Source organism: Panthera pardus, unplaced genomic scaffold (genome assembly GCF_024362965.1).
Source record: "Panthera pardus isolate Hobbes unplaced genomic scaffold, ASM2436296v1 HiC_scaffold_24, whole genome shotgun sequence".
In the NCBI taxonomy this organism is placed as follows: Eukaryota; Metazoa; Chordata; class Mammalia; order Carnivora; family Felidae; genus Panthera; species Panthera pardus.
In genome coordinates, this window is record NW_026526810.1 from 80324086 (window position 1) to 80344400 (window position 20315).

Below are 20315 nucleotides of genomic sequence, written 5' to 3' on the forward strand. Positions count from 1 at the left end.
ACTATAAGTACATAAGAATAAAGACATCTGGGGCAGCTGGGATCAAGCCCCATGTCAGGATCCACACTAAGTATGGAGCCTATTTAAGATTCTCAGTATCTCTCTCTCTCTCTCTCTCTCTCTCTCTCCCTCCCTCCCTCTGCCCCTCTCCCCATGCTCACACTCTCTCTGGCTCTTAAAAAAAAAAAAAAAGAATAAAGACACCCTTCCACATTTATAACCCAGAGGTTAATGAAAACAAACTAATGTTAAAAATAATAGGGGCGCCTGGGTGGCTCAGTCAGTTGAGCGTCCGACTTCAGCTCAGGTCGTGATCTCGCAGTCTGTGAGTTCAAGCTCCACATCAGGCTCTGTGCTGACAGCTCAGAGCCTGGAGCCTGTTTCAGATTCTGTGTCTCCCTCTCTCTGACCCTCCCCCGTTCATGCTCTGTCTCTCTCTGTCTCAAAAATAAAGGTTAAAAACAAAAATTTAAAAAAAATAATAATAATGAATCAGGGGTGCCTTGGTGGCTCAGTTGGTCGAGTGCATGACTCTTGATTTTGGCTCAGGTCATGATCTCATGGTTCGTGGGATCAAGCCCCACATCAGGCTCTGCACTGACGGTGCAGAGCCTGCTTAGGTTTCTCTTTCTCTCTCTCTCTCTCTGCCCCTCCTCTGCTCATGTGCATGTACATACACTCGCGCGCTCTCTCTCTCTCTCAAAATAAATAAATACACTTAAAAAAATAACAATAATGAAATCAGTGGACACTTCGAGGTTTATAACTCCCAAATTTACAATCTAGCCCTGACCTAACTTCAATACTCTCTTTCCAGCTGCCCATAGGAGGTCTCCATTTGGTAATCTCACCCTCAATTCAAAATAATACCGTACCCAAAATTCATACATCCTAATTCTAAACTTTAAACACTATCTTCTGTTTTTCCTCCTGTAGAAAATTTGTCACCAAGATTGGTTTCTTTCCAATCTCTGACACCAAAATTTAAGCCATTGTTAGTTTCCATCTAAGAAAATTAGAAATCACTTTTCCTACTCGAGATTCTTCTTCCTGACAAACTGAATACCATTGTCAGACAAATTTTACCTGAAACACTATTCTTTATTAACTTACAATGGCTTCTTCTGGCTACACATGCATCACCAAAATACAACTGACCGCATAATTAAAACTATTTCCCTTACACTGCAATACAAACCATCCACTCTCACTGGGAAGTTTCCCCAAATATACCACGCTGATTCTCACTTCTTTACCTTTCCTCACATGGGATCCTAACTAAAATGTGTTTTCCTCAACGAACTTAAATTCTGCCATCTTTCAAAACCACTGTAATTCACTATAAAACCATTTATCACCAAGAATAAATTGTGTCCTGCATACATTCATTTTTCTTCCCTAAACCTTTATAGGACTTTTATAATCTACTGTTATTTCATTCTATCACAAATGTTAATTTTATCTATCAAAACTAAGTTTCTTTTTTTTTTTAATTTTTTTTTAAACGTTTATTTCTTTTTGAAACAGAGAGAGACAGAGCATGAACAGGGGAGGGGCAGAGAGAGGGGGAGACACAGAATCTGAAACAAGCTCCAGGCTCTGAGCAGTCAGCACAGAGCCCGACGTGGGGCTCAAACTCACGGACCGCGAGATCATGACCTGAGCCAAAGTCGGATGCTTAACCGACCGAGCCACCCAGGTGCCCCAGTTTCTTTTTTTTTTAAAGTAGTCTTCCCACCCAATGTGGGGCTTGAACTCACAACCCTGAGATCAAGAGTTACATGCTCCACTGACAGCTAGCCAGGTTCCACAAGACTTAAGTTTCTTCTTAAGAAGCACTGTGCCTTATATATCCCTTGAGATCCTCATAATTTCCCTGCCTAATGCTATACACTTAGCAAGCATTCAATAAAATAAAAAGATTACGAAGAAATATTTAATGGAAGTTCAAAGTCAATGATTTTGTAATACGCTTTTATAACACTAAACTTTTGGGTTTTTTAAATCAAAATTTGAAGTGAACAGTATCAGGGAACCTGGGTGGCTCAGTTGGTTGAGCACCTGACTCTTGACTTAGGGTCAGGTCATGATTCCACGGTTGTGGGATCGAGCCCTGCATCAGGCTCTGTACTGGGCATGAAACCTGCTTAGGAGTCTCTGTCTCTGCCCCTCCTCTGCCCACATGTACACACATGCGCACGCACTCTCTTTCTCTAAAAAAAAAAAAAAAAAAAAAAAAGAAGTAAATAATATCAACAACCTACTAATCAAAAAACAATTACTGATTATCCAAATGGAATAGATTTCTCTTCAGTTACTGATTCCCAAAATAAAAAAAATCTAGCACTCACAGAAGTAAATACAGCACTAAAAAAGAAAAAACACACTTAAAAAGTTAAATCCTATATAAAGAAAAAGCAGTTAAAGGAAATTTTACCTATATAGTATCTCCTTTTCCAATAATTATTTGTAAATGCTCAAGTAAAATTTAATGTACATTTAATGATGATACATTTTTCTGGTAAACAAAATCTCTACTTTTAAAGTCTATATTGAATTTGATTAATGATATTTAAATATTATGGTCAAGACTACAAATTTCTTTTGATAACATACCACACATGTCAAGTTTTGATGCTTACCTTTATTTCTAATGTACCACCAAAGCCCATTTTAAACTGTCCATGCATATCTTTGGTAAAAACTCTTTGAAAAGTCTGCTTGAATAAGGAAGTGTTGAAAGAGTCACCCATTACCATGTATCCTCTGCACAGAAAGAACAAAAAATAATATATGTGACACAAGTACTGGGCCTATGTGTTAAAACCAGAAAAGTAAATTACCTCTCAATACTACCAACAAATTTTAAAGATACTTTCTAAATGTACTCTACTACCATTAATTTTAAAAACTCAAATATATGAGAATATCTTCACCCTACAAATAATCTCAATCCTGAGAGCATCTGAGTGCCCCTAACACTTGCATTTGTTCTCAGTAATTTATTAACATTATTTTTTATAAATAGATAACACATCCACATGCTACAAAAATTCAAAAGATACAAAATGGTACACGGTAGCAAATGTGTCTCTTCCATCCCAGCCACCCAGTTCTCCAGCACACATTCTCATTCTTGAAAACAAATACATACCTGTATATGTATATATATGCATATACTGTCTGTGTGTATCAATCACATCAGACAAAACAGGATCATGAAACTTAGCGAAGAAGAATAGGAGGATGCTATGGAACGATTTTCACTTTAAGCACTATGTACATGTACTGTACAAATTTTTTCAGTAAGCCATGTACCTGTTCTCATTTTTTTAAGTTTTAAAAAACATTAACTATCAAATAAAAACAGTTCTGAGGTACCATTTTTTCTCTAATAGATCAGCAAAAATCACAGTCCGATGACATATTCTGTTGGTGAGGTTGTAGAAACAGTTACCCTCATACACTGCTAGTGGGAATGCAAAATGATGCAACCTCAACACAAGGGAATTTTCCAATATCTAACAAAATTACACTTGTGGTTTCTCTTTAATCTAGCCAACCCACTATTAGGAATCTATCCCAAAAATATTCTGGCAACAAAAACAAAAAGCAAATATATGCACAAGTGTATTCAGTATTACTAGTTATAAAAGATTGGAAACAATCCGGAGGACCATCTATTAGAGACTAGTTGGGTAAAATATGGTACATCCACACAATGAGGTAATATACTGCTATAGACTACTATCTAGAATATAAGTGAAAATGCAAAGTGGATAAGGATATGTAGAATTTTCTCCTGTTCTACAAAAAGGGGATAGATACACCCATAAACTCCTATGCATACAAACATTTACATACATTTGCTCATATTTTTAAAATATTTTAAGTAGCTTTCAAACAATACAATAAAAATTAAAATAGGCAAAAGAATAAAACTGATATGGCATAATTAATGATAATTTTATTTTTGATACTGGATTTATGTTATCTCTGATGTTATTATATATTATATATCTTTTTAAATGTTGTTTTCTCTTTATTTGTCACTGGTATACAAAAATATAGTTGAATTTTGTACAATGACCTTGATCTAGAAGTCTTGACAACTTAACATATTAATTCCAACAGTTAGTAAATAGTTTCTTTTAGATTTTCTACTTTTATAAACATCATCTATGATGATCTATGTTATCACTATACCTAGTGATATGCATCCTACATTAAAGACAATTTACACTACACCACCCTACTTATCTTTTCCTTTTCACAACAAACCTCCACGAAATAACTGTCTATAACCTCACTACTCGGTGTGGCCCTTGGTCTAGCAACATTATTATCAGCAAGGATCTTGTTTGAAAAGGAGAATTTCAAGTCCCATCCTATGCACAGCCGTGATTGTTAACTTTATCTGTTAACTTTAACTGTTAAAGTTATCTGTTATCTGTTTATATCTGTTAAAGTTATCTGTTAACTTTAACAAGATAACCAGATGATCTGCACATATGAAAGTTTGCGAACTTGTAATCTCTACCAACTGTTTCCAATCCTCTCTTTCTGTTCTTTTTTTTTTTTTTAATGTTTATTTATTATTGAGAGACAGAGAGAGACAGAGCATGAACATGGGAGGGGCAGAGAGAGGGGGAGACACAGAATCTGAAGCAGGCTCCAGGCTCTGAGCTGTCAGCACAGAGCCAGACGCAGGGCTTGAACTCACAAACCACGAGATCAGGACCTGAGCCAAAGTCGGATGCCTAACTGAGCCACCCAGGCACCCCTCTGTTCTTTTTCTACTTTACTCTAAGTCAACTTGCACTGCTCTTAGATTGCTAAATCTTACAATCTCATCCATTTTTACTGCTATTAAAAAAAACGCCAGTGGGGTGCCTGGGTGGATCAGGTGGGTAAGCATCCAACTCTTGATTTCCACTCAGGTCACGGTCTCACGATTCATGGGATCAAGCCCCATGTTTGACTCTGCACGGACAGAGCAGAGCCGGCTAGAGATTCTCTCCCTCTCTCTCTGCCCCTCCCCTGCTCATACTCTATCTCTCTCAAAATAAATAAACATTAAAACACACACACACACACACACCATATTCTGACAACTCCCACATTTGTGTCTCCAGCCCAGATCTATCTTCTGTATTCTATGTTATAATATCAAACTGCCTACTCAACATCTCATGGATATCAACTGGCATCTTAAACCAAACATGTTCAGAACTAAACTCCTAATCTTCTCTCCAAATACTCTTCTTTTCACAGTCTTACTCATTTCAATAAAAGGCAATTCAATCCTTCCAGTAAATTCCTTTGATTTTCAGTTTTCCCCAAACCCTGATCCAATCTATCAGCAAATCTTCTACTTCTAAATATATCCAAAACCCAACCACTTCTCGGCCACCACTTGGTATTCCTGCATTCCTATTCACCACTGAAGGTAAATGGAGTCAGATGATCCTTTTTACAGCATTACAGATCATATCACTCCTCTACTGATCTTACTCAAAGTGAAATCCAGGGGCGCCTGGGTGGCTCAGTCAGTTAAGCATCCGACTTTGGCTCAGGTCATGATCTCACAGTTCGTGGGTCAGAGCCCCGCATCAGGCTCTGTGCTGACAGCTTGGAGCCTGGAGCCTGCTTTGGATTCTGTGTCTCCCTCTCTCTCTGCCCCTTCCCCGCTTGTGGTCTGTCTCTCTCAAAAATAAACATAAAAAAAAATTAAAAAAACAAAAGTGAAATCCAAAGCCCTTACCATAGTCAAAAGACCATCACAATCTGTCCCTCTCACTCACCCCACTCCACTACTGTGGCCTCTTTGTTATATTTCAAACGCCCTATGCATGTTCTCAACTTTGCCCTTGCTATTCTGTTTGAACACTCTTCCTTCATCTATGCATATGGCTGACTACCTCATTTCCTTAGGTCTTTGCTAAAACCTCATCTTCAATGAGGCCTTCCCTTCTCACCCCTTTAGAACTGCAAACCTCATTTCCTGCATTATTATTCTCCTTAACATTTGTTACCTACTGACGTCCTATCTACTTTACTTGTCTCATCTCCTCTCACTAGAACTGTGCATCCAAACATGCGGCTATTTAAATTTACATGTAAATGGGGCACCTGTGTGGTTTAGTCAGTTAAGCATCCCACTTTGGCTCAGGTCATGATCTCATGGTTCATGAATTCAAACCTTGCATCAGGCTCTGTGCTGACAGCTGAGCCTGGAGCCTGCTTTGGATTCTGTGTCCATCCTCTCTCTCCATCCCTCCCCTGCTCACACTCTATCTCTGTCTCTCAAAAATAAATAAACGTTAAAAAAATTTTTTTTAATTAGAAAATACAAAACTTACATGTAAATCAATTAAAATGAAATTTTAAATTCAGTCCCTCAGTCACACTCACCAGATTTCAGTGGGACAACACAGAGAACATGTACAATAGAAAATTACACTGAACACTCCTACACTGGAAGATAAGCTCCATGAGGGTAAATTTTTAGGTTTCGTTCATTGTGTATATCCAATACCCTGAACAGTTTGATACATAGTAAGTGCTCATTAGTATTTATTAGATGAATAAAATTAAATAAATAAACCTGAGAAATGAATTGACATACATAATTTTTTTTAATGTCTTTGTATTTTTTTTTTAACGTTTATTTATTTTTGAGACAGAGAGAGACAGAGCATGAGTGGGGGAGGGGCAGAGAGAGAGGGAGACACAGAATCAGAAGCAGGCTCCAGGCTCTGAGCCATCAGCCCAGAGCCCGACGCAGGCCTCGAACCCACGGACCGTGAGATCGTGACCTGAGCTGAAGTCGGACGCTTAACCGACTGAGCCACCCAGGCGCCCCTGTATTTTTTAGAGAGAAAGAGTGTAAGCAGGGCAGAGAGAGAGGGAGACAGAGGACCCAAAGCAGCCTCTGCATTGTCAGCACAGAGCCCAATATGGAACTCGAACTCATGAACCATGAGATCACGACCTGAGCCGAAGTCGGATGCTTAACCGACTGAGCCACCCAGGAGCCCCCCTAATTGAGTTTTTTAAAGCCTATTTAAATTATCCCCGAAGTAATTCTTGCCAATGCAAGAGGAAGGAACACTTCCCAACTCATTTTATGAATCCGGTATTATCCTGATGCCAATACCAAAGATATCACAAGAAGAAAAATAAAACAACTATAGATGAAGATCCCTTAAGAAGATAGACGCAAAATCCTCAAAAAATATTAACAAATCAAATCCAGCAATTTGATATATATAAAAAGTATTATTCACAAATGAGATTCATCCCAAGAATATAAGGTTGATTTAACACATAAAAATCACTGTAATACAACATATTAATAGAAAAAAGGACAAAAACCATGTGATCATCTCAATAGATGTAGAAAAAGCATTTAACCAAACCTAACACCCTTTTATGACAAAATCCTCAACTAAGGATAGAAAATCCTTCAACCTGATCAAGGCATCTACAAAAACCCACAGCAAGGGAGACTGAGTGGCTCAGTCGGTTAAGTGTCCGACTTCAGCTTAGGTCAATGATCTCACAATTCGTGAGTTCGGGCCCCGTGTCAAGCTGCTGACAGCTCAGAGCCTGGAGCCTGCTTCGGATTCTGTGTCTCCCTTTCTCTCTGCCTCTCCCTGACACACACTGTCTTTCTCGCTTGCTCTCGCTCTCAAAAATAAACATTAAAAAAAAAAAAATTAAAAAAAAAAAAAAACAACTCACGGCGAACATCATACTTAATGGTGAAAGATGAAATGGTTTTTCCCTAAGATCCAGAGAAGGTAAATCTATAGACAGAAAGTAGATTAGGGGTCTAGGCTGAGAGAGAAGGAGAAGGAAACCGCAAAGGGCATTGACTGCTAATGGGTACAGTTACTTCTTGGGGTAATGTAAATGTTCTAAAACTAAATTTGGTGATGGTTCCTCAACCTGTGAACAGATCAAAAAAAACCCACATTCAATTGTATGCTTTAAATGGGTAAATTTTATGGTGTGTGAATTATAGCTCAAAAAGCTCTACAATAATAAAACAATGACTGCAGGACATCAAGATGAACTTTTCAAACAGAACTTGTGTTCTGTTCAAACAGAACAGTTATAAAACTGAATTTTAGAAAAAAATGTAAAGTGAGCTTTACTGAAAGCAATATCAAAAACTGTTAGGAGTTGTCCTGGAGTGGTAGAATGATGGCTGATTTTCCTAAACTGTCATTATTGGTCTATATTTTGTAAACTAATTATTAGCCTATAATCCTAAAAACTACAAAAATTTAAATACATACCCAGTAAGGTTGGGACAGCATTTCATCTCCAGGAGACCTGTCTGATCTAACGCACAGGCATATATATCAATAACATGACCAGTCGTAGCAGCTCGATTAGCCAATGCTTCAAAATGCTACAAAAGATTTTTTAAATCAAATCAAATCAATGTATAAACTCAACCATCCTATAAATCATTTTTCCCATAAAGATATCAAAATGGCCTAAAAAAATACTAAAACTATAACCCATAATAATTTAAGTGTGATATGTTCTAATTTTCTATAATAGAAAACTCCTCATAAAGTGATACAATAACTTCTAGAAGTCTGACACTTTCACATTTTTAAGGCATTCTAATAAACTCCTAAATTAAGCTAAACTTGGAGAAAAGGTATAAGAAATATCTTGCTCTTCATAGATAAACATAGTAGAAGAGGAACACAGAACTCTTTTTCTTGGCTGAGTCCACACCCAGATAACAAAAACACCAAAATACAGAAAAACACTAACAAAAGCTGTAAGATAAACAAATACAAAACATTTTTTGAAGCTCTAAGAAAACTTCCAACCTCAAAAGGGAAATCTGGTGGCAGGAAAAAAATCCAGTAATAGTGACAAAAATTATGTTATTATTTATACTTTTATAAATATTATGACTACCAAAAAGAAGTGTTAATATAGTACAACTAAACTAAAATTGTAAACTCCAGAGAATTTTTTTTTTTTAAAGGAACACTAACACCAGAACCAATTCAAGGGAGTCAATAGTCAAAAGTGAAAATGTACTAGCACAAACTCAAATAAAATTAAAGTTACATGAACATAAAACAACTCATAAGTCAATGATGGACTATTCACCCTATGAACAAAATATATATCTAGAGGAAGCCTCTTACAAATGAAAAACTGAAAAATTCAAGAAATTTTTCCTGAAGCAGGAAAGATATTCTTTAACATGAATATCAAAAAAGGCATACAGGGTTTCTCTCAGGCGTAATCTTTAAAGAGACACTGGGAAAAAAAAAAAATACAACCACGAAAAAAAAAAAAAAAAAAAAGAGCTACCTTCTGGTGCTACTATTAAGTCTTTAAATATTTACAACCAGAAAAATTGTAACTTAAACTATCAAAAAAAAAAAGAGACTATTTCTCCAATTCTGAACAGTAGTTACAGCATCAGACTTCACAATATCAGATTTCTTATTATAAAGTATGCTTATTCTTCCTCTTCCATCAAATGAAATTTTTCTATTAAAACAAAAAACTTAACCAAATTACCTTTGTTCCCTTTTTAACATATTTGGCATTGTCTTTTTCAATGTCATGCCATGATCTTATAGGTGTCTTCAATTCATCTCCAACCACCATTCCAGGCCCCTGAGTGGCTGGACCGCCAATGAACATCATGATACGAGCACCAGTGTTGGGAAAAGTACACTATCAGAAAAAAGTAAGTTGTCAAAAGAGTTTAAAGGAAGATACAAGGATATATATTTCTAAAAGTGAATTCTGATAATTCTTTCTAGAAAACAAGAAAGCATAAATTATCCAAGAATAATCAAATGTTTAAAATGAAATTTAAACACATGGTATTTGTTTGAATACCTTTCTTTTGAAATCTTATCTTAAATGATAGTGCCTTCCTAGCTTTAAAATAATTCATATGGGGTGCCTGGGTGGCTCAATTGGTTAAGCATCTGACTTCGACTCAGGTCATGATGTACAGTTCATGGGTTTGAACCCTACGTCAGGCTCTGTACTGACAGCTCAGAGCCTGGAGCCTGCTTCGGATTCTGTGTCTCCCTTCCTCTGCCCCTCCCATGCTCATGCTCTGTTTCTCAAAAATGAATAAATGTTAAAAAAATTTGTTTTAAATAATCTATAAGCCTGATCCCTATAAATAAGGATGCTGCTCCTGCTTAACCACTCCTAGACTGGGAGGAGTAGAGAAGGAGTAAGAAAAGGGACATCTTCCTGTTTTGCTGCTGTAGTTTTATTTTTCTTTTTTATGTTTAAAACATATGCATGGCTTATCTTTCTAGTTTAAGATGATGGACTGAGTATTCCAATCTACCTTTCCTTCTTCCAAAGTGAAATGAGAAAAATGGTAGAATTTTTAAAATAAGTAACTACATAAATGAAAAATAAGAGTGCTATCAGTAGACTAGAAATTTTGAGGACTCAAAAACAGACAGGATTGCAAAAGCTGTATCATTTACATTCTTTTCTGAAGCTATAATGTAACTTGAAAAACGTATTTTTGTCCAACAACTGCTTACGGATATTGCAAAGTATTTCTAATATAATTATATAAATACCATTAACTGTGGAACAAAGCAATTATACACAGAAAGAAGGAGATGTAAACTCCATAATGATATTAATAAATAAATATAGAAACTGAAAGTTTTATGCAGAATGGGATATTTGCTTGGTTTCAAAGACTCTCATTTTCTAATGTTTATTGATTACAAAAGGAGGGGAAATAAGAGTAATTTTACAGTGGAAAAACATGGCAGACACAATCTTAGTAAGTGATCATGGTGATTATATCACCTTGAATGGGGCAAATGAAAATCATGTGCCACCTGGCAGGGTGTAATGAGAACACAGCATTATTTCTATGATAGTCCTGCTGCTATAAGACCTGAATCTAATTGTGAGGACATATCAAAACAAAAGTAATTTGAGAGTCTATAAAATAACTGGCCTGAATCTTCTAAAGCGTTAAAGTCATGAAAGTCAAAGAAAAGTTGAGGGACTGTTCCACACTGTAGGAGACTAAATAGACATACCACTAAATACATGTCTCTGAATGTATTTTTAGTAAAATAAATTTTTAATAAGATTCTTTTTAGTAAAAGAAATTATTGAAATAATCTATAAAACTTGAATGAGATCTGAAAGCTAGGTGATAGTAATGTATCAGTGTTAATATTATGATTTTAATAATTATATTGTAGTTATATACAAAAATATCCTGATTCATAGGAAACAACTAAAGTATTCAAGTGGTTAGGAACATCATGTCAGCAACTTAAATAGTTCAGAGGGAGAAATGTTCTTTACAACTTTTCTGTAAATTTGATAGCATCTCATTTTTTTAAAAAGCTTTTTTTTTAAAGTCTCTTTTCTAATTATAAAGCTAAGGCATGTGTAGTGTAAAATTTTCAAATTCTACTTAAAAGCAAAATTCCCCTTATTCTACCACTGTTAACATTTGGATGAACAAACACCCTTCCAGAAGCATCTCTATACACAAAAAAATATACCACAGATCAAATTTTAAGTATTTGCTGTCTTAAGGACCTAATTTTTTCACTCAACGTTGCCTTGTAGATATCACTGATACACAAACATACATGTTTACATTCCAAAACAAAGCTATTGTCACTACCTCAAGTAGTCCTACAGCTATGGAAAGTGCCACCCCAGAGGAACGCAAAGGTCTCTTCCCCTGTGGTACAGGCCAAGGGTCTCGCTGCAGTTCTCCCAGAAGATCTGTGAGATTCATGTCTATTTTCTGTACTGGCTGCAAGAATCTGCAAAACAAAATTAAATCAAAAGTCATTTATAAATGTTTATGGGTAAGACTGTAAGAAACAAACTGTTTCCTTTTTTAGAAATAGAAAAAAGTAATTTGAATACATGGTAGACCCATGGTTCTCTAACTTTTGTGTGCATAAGAATTGGTGGGAGGACTCATTTTAACAGATTCCAGGGTCTTGTTTCTGCAGGTCTGAGAATGTGCATCTCAAACAAGTTCCCAGGTGATGCTATCTACTGGTCCACAACCAAAGTTTTAGTACAACCACTGTAAGTGAAACACTCACACCAAGTATTATATCAGGACTACGTCTTTCATTTACCAGTTAGTCAGCCTTAGGGCTACTGAAATAATTATGAGAAGATATGTCAACTCAATTTTAGTAATACTACTTCTGATTAGTAAGTTTGGGGAGGGGGAAACTACCTCTAAGGCTAAATGAAAAGTTTTTTAGGCCCTACTTTTGTTTGGCTGCCTTCAACTAGTTTATGAACTTAAAAACAGGAGATCAGGAATATATCAAAACTAAAAAAGTCCTTAACACTGTAATAATAAGAAACCAACCATTTCAGTGGCATGATTCTGCCTCAACTTTTTAGAAGACGTACTAATGCTGTGTATTTATATTCCTAAAAATATAACAATATAGTATTACTGAATGTCTATGTTCCAGTTAAGGGTACAGGATGCTTAAAAGAGCTGCACAAATTGTAAAATTCTCTTTGCCATATTTAATAATTACCTATTGGAAGGAGGTGGCTGTTGTACCTGAGGACCACGTGTAGCTTGAGTAACGGGTACTTTAGAGAGTCCCAGCATTTCCTGTAAAGAGATTATTTTTGTGATATCCATTTAAGTACTCCTACAAAGATGTATCAACTACTTACCATATGCAAAATGCTGTGCTAGGTATTAGGAACACAAAAATAAAGAACATAAAGTCTCTTTCCTTAGAATGCAAAAGGTCTAGTTAGGGAGACCCTCAGGTAAACAAGAACAATGCAAGGAAATAACAAGCATAAGAGAACAAAGTATAAGGTGCTATATGAGCAAACAGGGATACTAGCTCAGAAATAGTTTATTTCTAATTAAGAGTCAAAAAGTTACTATGTAACATCAATGTCTGTACTTCTTTTAAGTTTTATCTTATTTATTTAGAGCAAGAGAGCACACACGAGTGCCAACAGGGGAGGGGCAGAGAGAGAGGGAGAAAGAATCCCAAGCAGCCTCCGTGCTGTCAGCAAAGAGCCCGACATGGGGCTCATCTCATGGGGCTCAGTCTCATGAATGTAAGATCATGACCTGAACTAAAATCAAGAGCCGGAGGCTTAACAGACTAAGCTACCCAGGCGCCCCGCATGAATGTCTATATTTCTTAACTTGTATTCATCCATCCCTTTGAGCAACTATATTTCAAGTACCTGCTATGTGCCAGGCATCTAATGGTAAAATATATATATATAGCCCCTGACCTTATGAAATTAAGATCTGGTGAAACAGACAGCAGTTAATAAAATCATTAGCTAAAAAAGTATAAAATTACAATTGTATTAAATGTTATAAAGGAGAGGTACATGGAATCGTATAAAAGGGGTTATAAGATATACATATGTATGTCTATACTTAATTTCCTGACTTAATTCCTAACCAGTTTTGTTTTGATTTTTAAGTGTACAAAATTCCTCTCTAGACACATGAAAATAATGTTATTTTACTGAAGTTTTCTTGAATCTTGGTCATGAAGTAACAGAGTAAAAGTATACAACAGAAAATAAGAAAGTCTAAAGATTTGCAAAGAAAAAATTATTGAACTAATCCTATATTTCCTACACTCCTAGCAGGAAGAGCAACTTTTTCCTAAGAACTTATACGTGCTAGACTCTGTGCTAAACTCTTCACATATACTATTTCTTCACAGAATAATAATGAAGAATATTTTTTAATCCCTGCTTTATAAATGAAAACTGACACTCAGAAAGGTTTTTAACCTGCTAAAGGTTACACAACTAGTAAGTTGCACAGCAAGATATTAAGCCAGGGTTTGCCACAAAGCCCTGTAAGAGTTAACACTATACTGACTGTTCTTACATTATTTCCCTTAGCATGAATAGTAATCTGGTAAAGTAAGAATTATTTACCCTTTTCCACAGAGGATAAGAAAACAAGCAGAGATCAACCCAATATTACACAACTAGAAGAGTTTCGGATTTGAATTCAGGACTATTTGGGGAGCAAAGACCAGGCTCTTTTCAACCAAATGGATAGAGAAGGAAAACAAAAGCATTTCATCACAGCACAGCCCAACAATAGTTAATGCTCAGCTATGGGGACCATGGGAACTTTCTGAAGATGATGGAACTGCACTAGGGTTGAAACTAATGGCTGTAGAGTTGTGTTTTTCAGCTTGAATCTCACCTGTGATTTAGTTTTGTTTAATGTCCTTTCATGACTTGATTTCTCTCATATGCCAATGTATTTGTAGGTTTCCTAGATTTTATTTTTAGGGAGTGGGGTGAGAGTATCTTCCCATTTTTTGATTAAGCTGGTTCAGCTATGGTGCTATTCAGTAGGCATCTTCAGTGTCAGGTTCCATAGCTGAATGCCATTGTTATTATAATAATTACTTGTAATCACATTGTAAGCTTGAATTTGGGCTTATACCTGCATCTTTAGTATTTTGTACATTCAGTTATTTAGACTTTGGGAGACCTCCTAATCAACTTTGTAGGTTAAATAGACTTCATCAACTACAGTCTATTTTGAGTTTATAGTTTAATTCAGAATTGTATTAAATTGACATTTTGCATTTGACTTCATTTTACATTAGTTTGAAGTAAATTATTTCATTTTGGATTCTGGAATTTTGAACCTTTACTGTAATTGTTAACATAACTGCCGTGAAATATTTGAATAAAGATGGCAAAAAAAAAATAATAAAAACATTTCAATGGAGGAAAAAATTTAGTCTGTAGGCATTTATTGCCTGCAATAAAAAAGCAGGTATCTTATGTGTTTCAAATGCAATAACGTAACTCAAGTAAAATGTACTCTACAATCAGAAGTAACACTGCAGAACTTTAAATAAGTTTGCAGCTTCAAAATAACAATAGGAAACAGTTACAGGCACAATCCATTCAATTTTCATGACCACTGTATAAGGTAGACACTATTTTTAACTCTTCCACAGATGAAAAAAACTAAGGCACAGAAAGATTAAACTTGCCCACTTTCTGTCCTGTCTCATGGAAACTGATGAGCCTCCTCTCCAAGGTACTCTGCTTCCTCTCTTCCTGAAGGCATCCCTATCATGTCCTCTGAAAGCTCAGCTCACTCTTGCTTTCAATTCACCCTCTTTAGTCTCTCTTCCCCTTCTATGTATAAACACATTCAAGTTCCCTTCCTAACCTAAACCTGTTAACTCGGTTCTCTCAAATTCCCACACTATTGTCTTCCTTACCTTCAACAAACCTCTGGAAAGAGCGCAAACTCTAATTTTCTTCACCTCCTCAAGCCTTATTCGTGATCTTATTCACTGTTCATCATCCTCCCCATCCAAACTTGCAAATTCCTCCACTACTTTCTATCTCAGTTAACTGCAGCACTACTACCCCAGTCTGCTAAGCTTCAAATTAGAATCATTTAATATTGTTCTCAAAATCTTCTTTTCCTTTTCATTTGGGATACCTGGATGCTCCAAAGTCTGACTTCCTAGCTGTCTACTTTATGCAAGACTTACCTACCATCTTCCAGGGTAACTGTTCTTATCAACATTGTATCAGAATCATTTATAAAGTTTTTCAAATGCCTTACATGAACAATCCTACCCTCTCAACAGCCTCCCAAAACAAGCACACGTTCACTTACTTTCTCATGGTCTAGCAAAATCTCTGGGCAAAAAATATATATATATATTATTGAAAAATATCCCTAGATGATCCTAGTAAGTCACACATAACCTCTCCGCCTTGGAAGATAAAGCTTCAATTTGCTCCAAAAATAAAAATGTTGTCCAGTGTATGAAAAAATATGTACTCTTGGTTCATACATACATACAACTCTCAAGACTTAAAATACCTCCCCCTGCCAAACATAGTAAGAGTGTTCAGGTCCTAAATGAGATGTCAAAAAACAAAAGCTAATATTCTGTGGTTGCTTTCCCTCAGTCTTCAGCATGACTCTCCCATTAGCCCTTCAAATCTCTAGCAAAACACCTTCAGTCTCACCATTAAAAGTGAGGGGTCTTTGGGGCACTTGGGTGGCTCTGTTGGTTAAGCGTCTGACTTCAGCTCAGGTCACAATCTCACCGCTCATGAGTTCGAGCCCCACGATGGGCTTTGTGCTGCCAGCTCAGAGCCTGGAGCCTGCTTTGGATTCTGTGTCTCCCTCTCTCTCTGCCCCTCCCCTGCTCATATGTGTGCACAAACTGTCTCTCTCAAAAATAAATAAACTTAAAAAAAAAAACTAAAAAAAGAAAAAGTGAGGGGTCTTCCATCTGTATAACAACAATTCAAGGGCAAATGAAAGAAAACTGATGTCAACATTAAATAAAGCCTTTGTCATAATACAATTATATTAGTCATTCACAGTAAAAATATTTTCTAGAAACTTCAATCCAGAAGGCATTTATAGACATTTATGGAGTGATGCCCACAGATAAGGCTGAAACTACCATTCTTGTTGTTTACCTGCAGTTGTTTGGCAGACAAATCTTTTGTTCCTCTGAACACGTAGCTTTTTGAAATGCCCTCACATCCAAGTTCATGAACCTGTACCATTCTCCCAAAAGTAATAAGTCCAACCAAAGCTGTAGGTGGTAAAAGACTCAATGACATCTGCATAGATTCTTTCAGGGCTTGTAAATCTTCATCTTCCATGCAAGTATCAACCACATAGAGGAATATCAAAGGCATCTGAGGACCACGCTTTTAAAAAATGTTGTAATAATTAGGAAATAATGTATTAACAGTCAGCACAATATACAAGGATAATTAGTAGAGGACTAAATAATTTAAAATACATTCATACAATGAAATCTTAATAAAATCATTTCAGAAATGAGAGAAGTTATCTATGCATGGAGAGATATATGAGACATATCAAAGGAAAAATTAAGTTTAAAAACATTATTTATAATTACATAAAGGAGACTTTCATCTTTGATCTGTTTAACTGCATAAGGCTTCATTTCTTATAACAAGTATTTATTTCTCCTAAAATAAGGAAACAGTAGTTATAAAGCTTAAAAAGAAAACAATAAAGATCTCAACCTGAATTAGACCATAAGAGAACTGGGAACTAGTTAGGCTGCTACTTCCTGGCGCACATGAACCATACTCTGCTTTCTCTACTAGAATCACAGAGGATATCGTTACTTTACAACTTAAATATGTAAACAACTACGTAAAGCTGTTCAGAAAGGGAAGAAAAATGATTTTCTTAACAAGGACCAATGCAAAAGTAACTTTAACAGTTAGACTTGGATTATATATCATCAGGTTCTAGCATCATAGTAACTTAACTATTTGTGAACTGACCTTCCAACCACACAGCAACATTGAGAGTGTACTGTTTATTGATCTACTCAGTATAGCAAATCACACCACACCACCCAATATCCTAGCCACCCATTAAATAACTACAACAGGGAAATTACCTTGTTCAAATTGAATAGGACAGTTCTTACCTCTCAAATGCTCCATCAATTCAATGTGGGAATCGAGAACAATGCCCTTTAGGTCATCTCAATTTAACAATTCTATTGGTATAAAGTAAATCGCTGAATATTTAAGACTTTCTTAAGGATTTATGTTCTTACCAGAACTACATATTCAATGCTAGAAAACTGAGGTAAGAGCTCCGCAGGTTGATTCAATTCAGATATACCAGCGTAAGTAGGTGGAAACTACAGAGAGAAAACAATGAACATTTTGAATGAATTATTTGCCAGAATGAAATTTTAAACTGCAAATAATTTTCTGATCACTTAACTACTAAAAACTATTTTTCATCATATGAAAAATTATTTCATCTTTTTTTAAAATATGCATTTTTCTACATATTAAGACCAGTACTACAGCATTAACATCTGCATTGGGGGTTTTCTTACCTGATTCCTTTGGTAACAAAAGTTGCAAGCCCAGAGTTTTGCTCGGTAATCCACTTGACTGTTTTAAGAAAAGATACAATAGAGCTCATGTTTCAGTTCCATTGTACAATGATCCTAATTTTAATAAAATTAACTTCTTTCTAAAAGAACTCATATTTTTAACTGTATATACAAATGTTCAAATGAACATATTATCACTTTTAATATATAGCAAATATCAGTAAAAATGATTTTTTTTTCAAATGATTCAGTGATTTCTACACTCAGATCTAGAAAACATTCATTTAATTCAAAAATGTATTTATTCAATGCTTAATATGTACCAGCCATTATCCTAGGTGCTGGTGATACAGCAGTAAACAAGAGATCAAAGGTCCCTGCTATCATGGAGCTTATTCTGGAACAGAAAGACATACAAAAATAAAGTAGATGTATAAATACAAATGATACTTTCAGACAGTGACAATAAGAGACTAAAGATAACAAAGAAGGATGTGTAAGTGTGTTTGGGAGGACTACATTATTTATTTTTTAAAGTTCATTTATTTATTTTGAAAGAGAGAAAAGGGAGGGGCAGAGAGAGAGGGAGAGAGAGAATCCCAAGCAGGCTCTGTACTGTCAGCGCAGAGCCCAATGGGGTGGGGTGGGGATCAAACCTAGGAACCATGAGATCATGACCTGAGATGAAATCAAGAGTCAGACACTTGACAGACTGAGACACCATGGTCCCCTGGGATGGCTACTTTAAAAGAAGACCTTCTGAAATAAACAATTGAAATTTGATCTAAATGAAAAGAACAGGGCACAGGAAAATCTAGGGGCAGAGTAATCCAGCAGAATATACAGCTATTATACAAATTCCAAGATAGGAATAAATTTGGTATGTTCAAGGATCAGAAAGAGGGTAAGGTATAAGGTAGATAACAATAAGGGAAATGGATGATATAACACACAGGGTTTTGTAAGTCTTAACTAGCAGTTTGGATTTCTCATTCCAAGTATAATAAAACAAAACTGAAGGATTTTAATAATCTGATATCCATTTGTAACATTCTAGCATCTGGATAGAGAATAAACTACTGAAAGACAAGAATGGAAACAAGGGGGCCAGTTAGGTGGGTAATGAAATTGTCCAGTAAAAAGATGGTGTATCTTAAAGTAGAGTGTACTAGCAGCAACTGAATACAGGAGACAGAATCAGTAATGTTCTGGAGGCAGAATCAATCTGAGTTGCTAATGGACTGGGTGGGGAGACAGAATGGAAAGAGGAATAAAGGAAGATTCTTGATATTCTGGTTTATGCTATAGGAAATTGTAACATTTTTAATTCAAACACCATACCAATCAATTATGACTTCTAATGACACGAGATGGGTCTAATGACACACAGCATCTAGATATACTAGTGATTGGATCTAACAGTTCATATAGTGACAATTTTACATTTGGTCTGTAATCAACTCACTACAACTAGAATATCCTTCAATTTTACAGCTGTTTGGATTTGACTATCCTAATTTGAAAAAATAACTATAAATAAAAAAGACATTTTTATATAAATGAACAAGAAACTACATTTTTAAATCATATAGCCACAGAGGCGCCTGGGTGGCTCAGTCAGTTGAGCGCCCGACTTCGGCTCAGGTCATGATCTCGCGGTCCGTGAGTTCGAGCTCCGCATCGGGCTCTGTGCTGACAGCTCAGAGCCTGGAGCCTGCTTCAGAATCTGTGCCTCCCTCTCTCTGCCCCTCCCCCACTCATGCTCTGTCTCTCTCTCTCTCTCTCTCTGTCAAAAATAAACTTTAAAAAATAATAATAATAATAAAAATAAATCATATTGCCACATTAATTGTTTCAATATATTTTAATTACCATAAAGGATTCAAAACTGCACGGCAAGTGGTCCTGCTACACAGAACAGGTTCATACTGAATAGGTGGTAAATCAGGTCTCTCCTTCAGTGGTGTAAATAAGGCTGCTACGGGAACAACCATTCTTGTAGCTTCTAGTCGACTTGATGGCCAAACATTCCAGCTAAATCGGACTCCATCTCGTTCTTCATTTTGTTGGATGAATTCCAAATAGGTTGTCATTGTAGAGCCTGATTCTTATTTCTGTGACAAAATTTAAGATGTTTAAAAATCCTCATAAGGAAATCTAAAATAAATGTTTTTCCCATGTTCAGCAATATTAATCCACGAGAAATCAAAATGAAATAAAGGTATTCATCTCAGAAAAAAATTAGCAAGCAACAATAACCTCACTTATAACAAAAAAAATAAATCACCCTCCAGAACCCAATGCTCATTAAGCCCAGCAAGAGGTATTTTATCCTTATTTATTCATTCTTGAAAAAGCTAGAGCAAAAAATAA

At 35.9% G+C, this 20315-nt stretch overlaps 1 protein-coding gene across 3 annotated transcripts in view; it reads right to left on the reverse strand.

Annotated features, from left to right (window-relative positions):
* SEC23A (SEC23 homolog A, COPII coat complex component) overlaps window positions 1-20315 on the reverse strand; it is a 67570-nt gene that overhangs the window by 37602 nt on the left and 9653 nt on the right. For all 3 annotated transcript variants that reach the window (XM_053889368.1, XM_053889367.1, XM_019426099.2), the window contains 9 exons: window positions 19815-20056; window positions 17943-18000; window positions 17652-17738; window positions 16522-16758; window positions 12579-12658; window positions 11687-11831; window positions 9568-9726; window positions 8307-8422; window positions 2643-2766 (listed from right to left, as the gene is read on the reverse strand). In XM_053889368.1, the coding sequence (XP_053745343.1) occupies window positions 2643-2766; window positions 8307-8422; window positions 9568-9726; window positions 11687-11831; window positions 12579-12658; window positions 16522-16758; window positions 17652-17738; window positions 17943-18000; window positions 19815-20035 (1227 nt within the window). In that variant the 5' untranslated portion in view covers window positions 20036-20056. The remainder of the gene's footprint in view (window positions 1-2642; window positions 2767-8306; window positions 8423-9567; window positions 9727-11686; window positions 11832-12578; window positions 12659-16521; window positions 16759-17651; window positions 17739-17942; window positions 18001-19814; window positions 20057-20315) is intronic.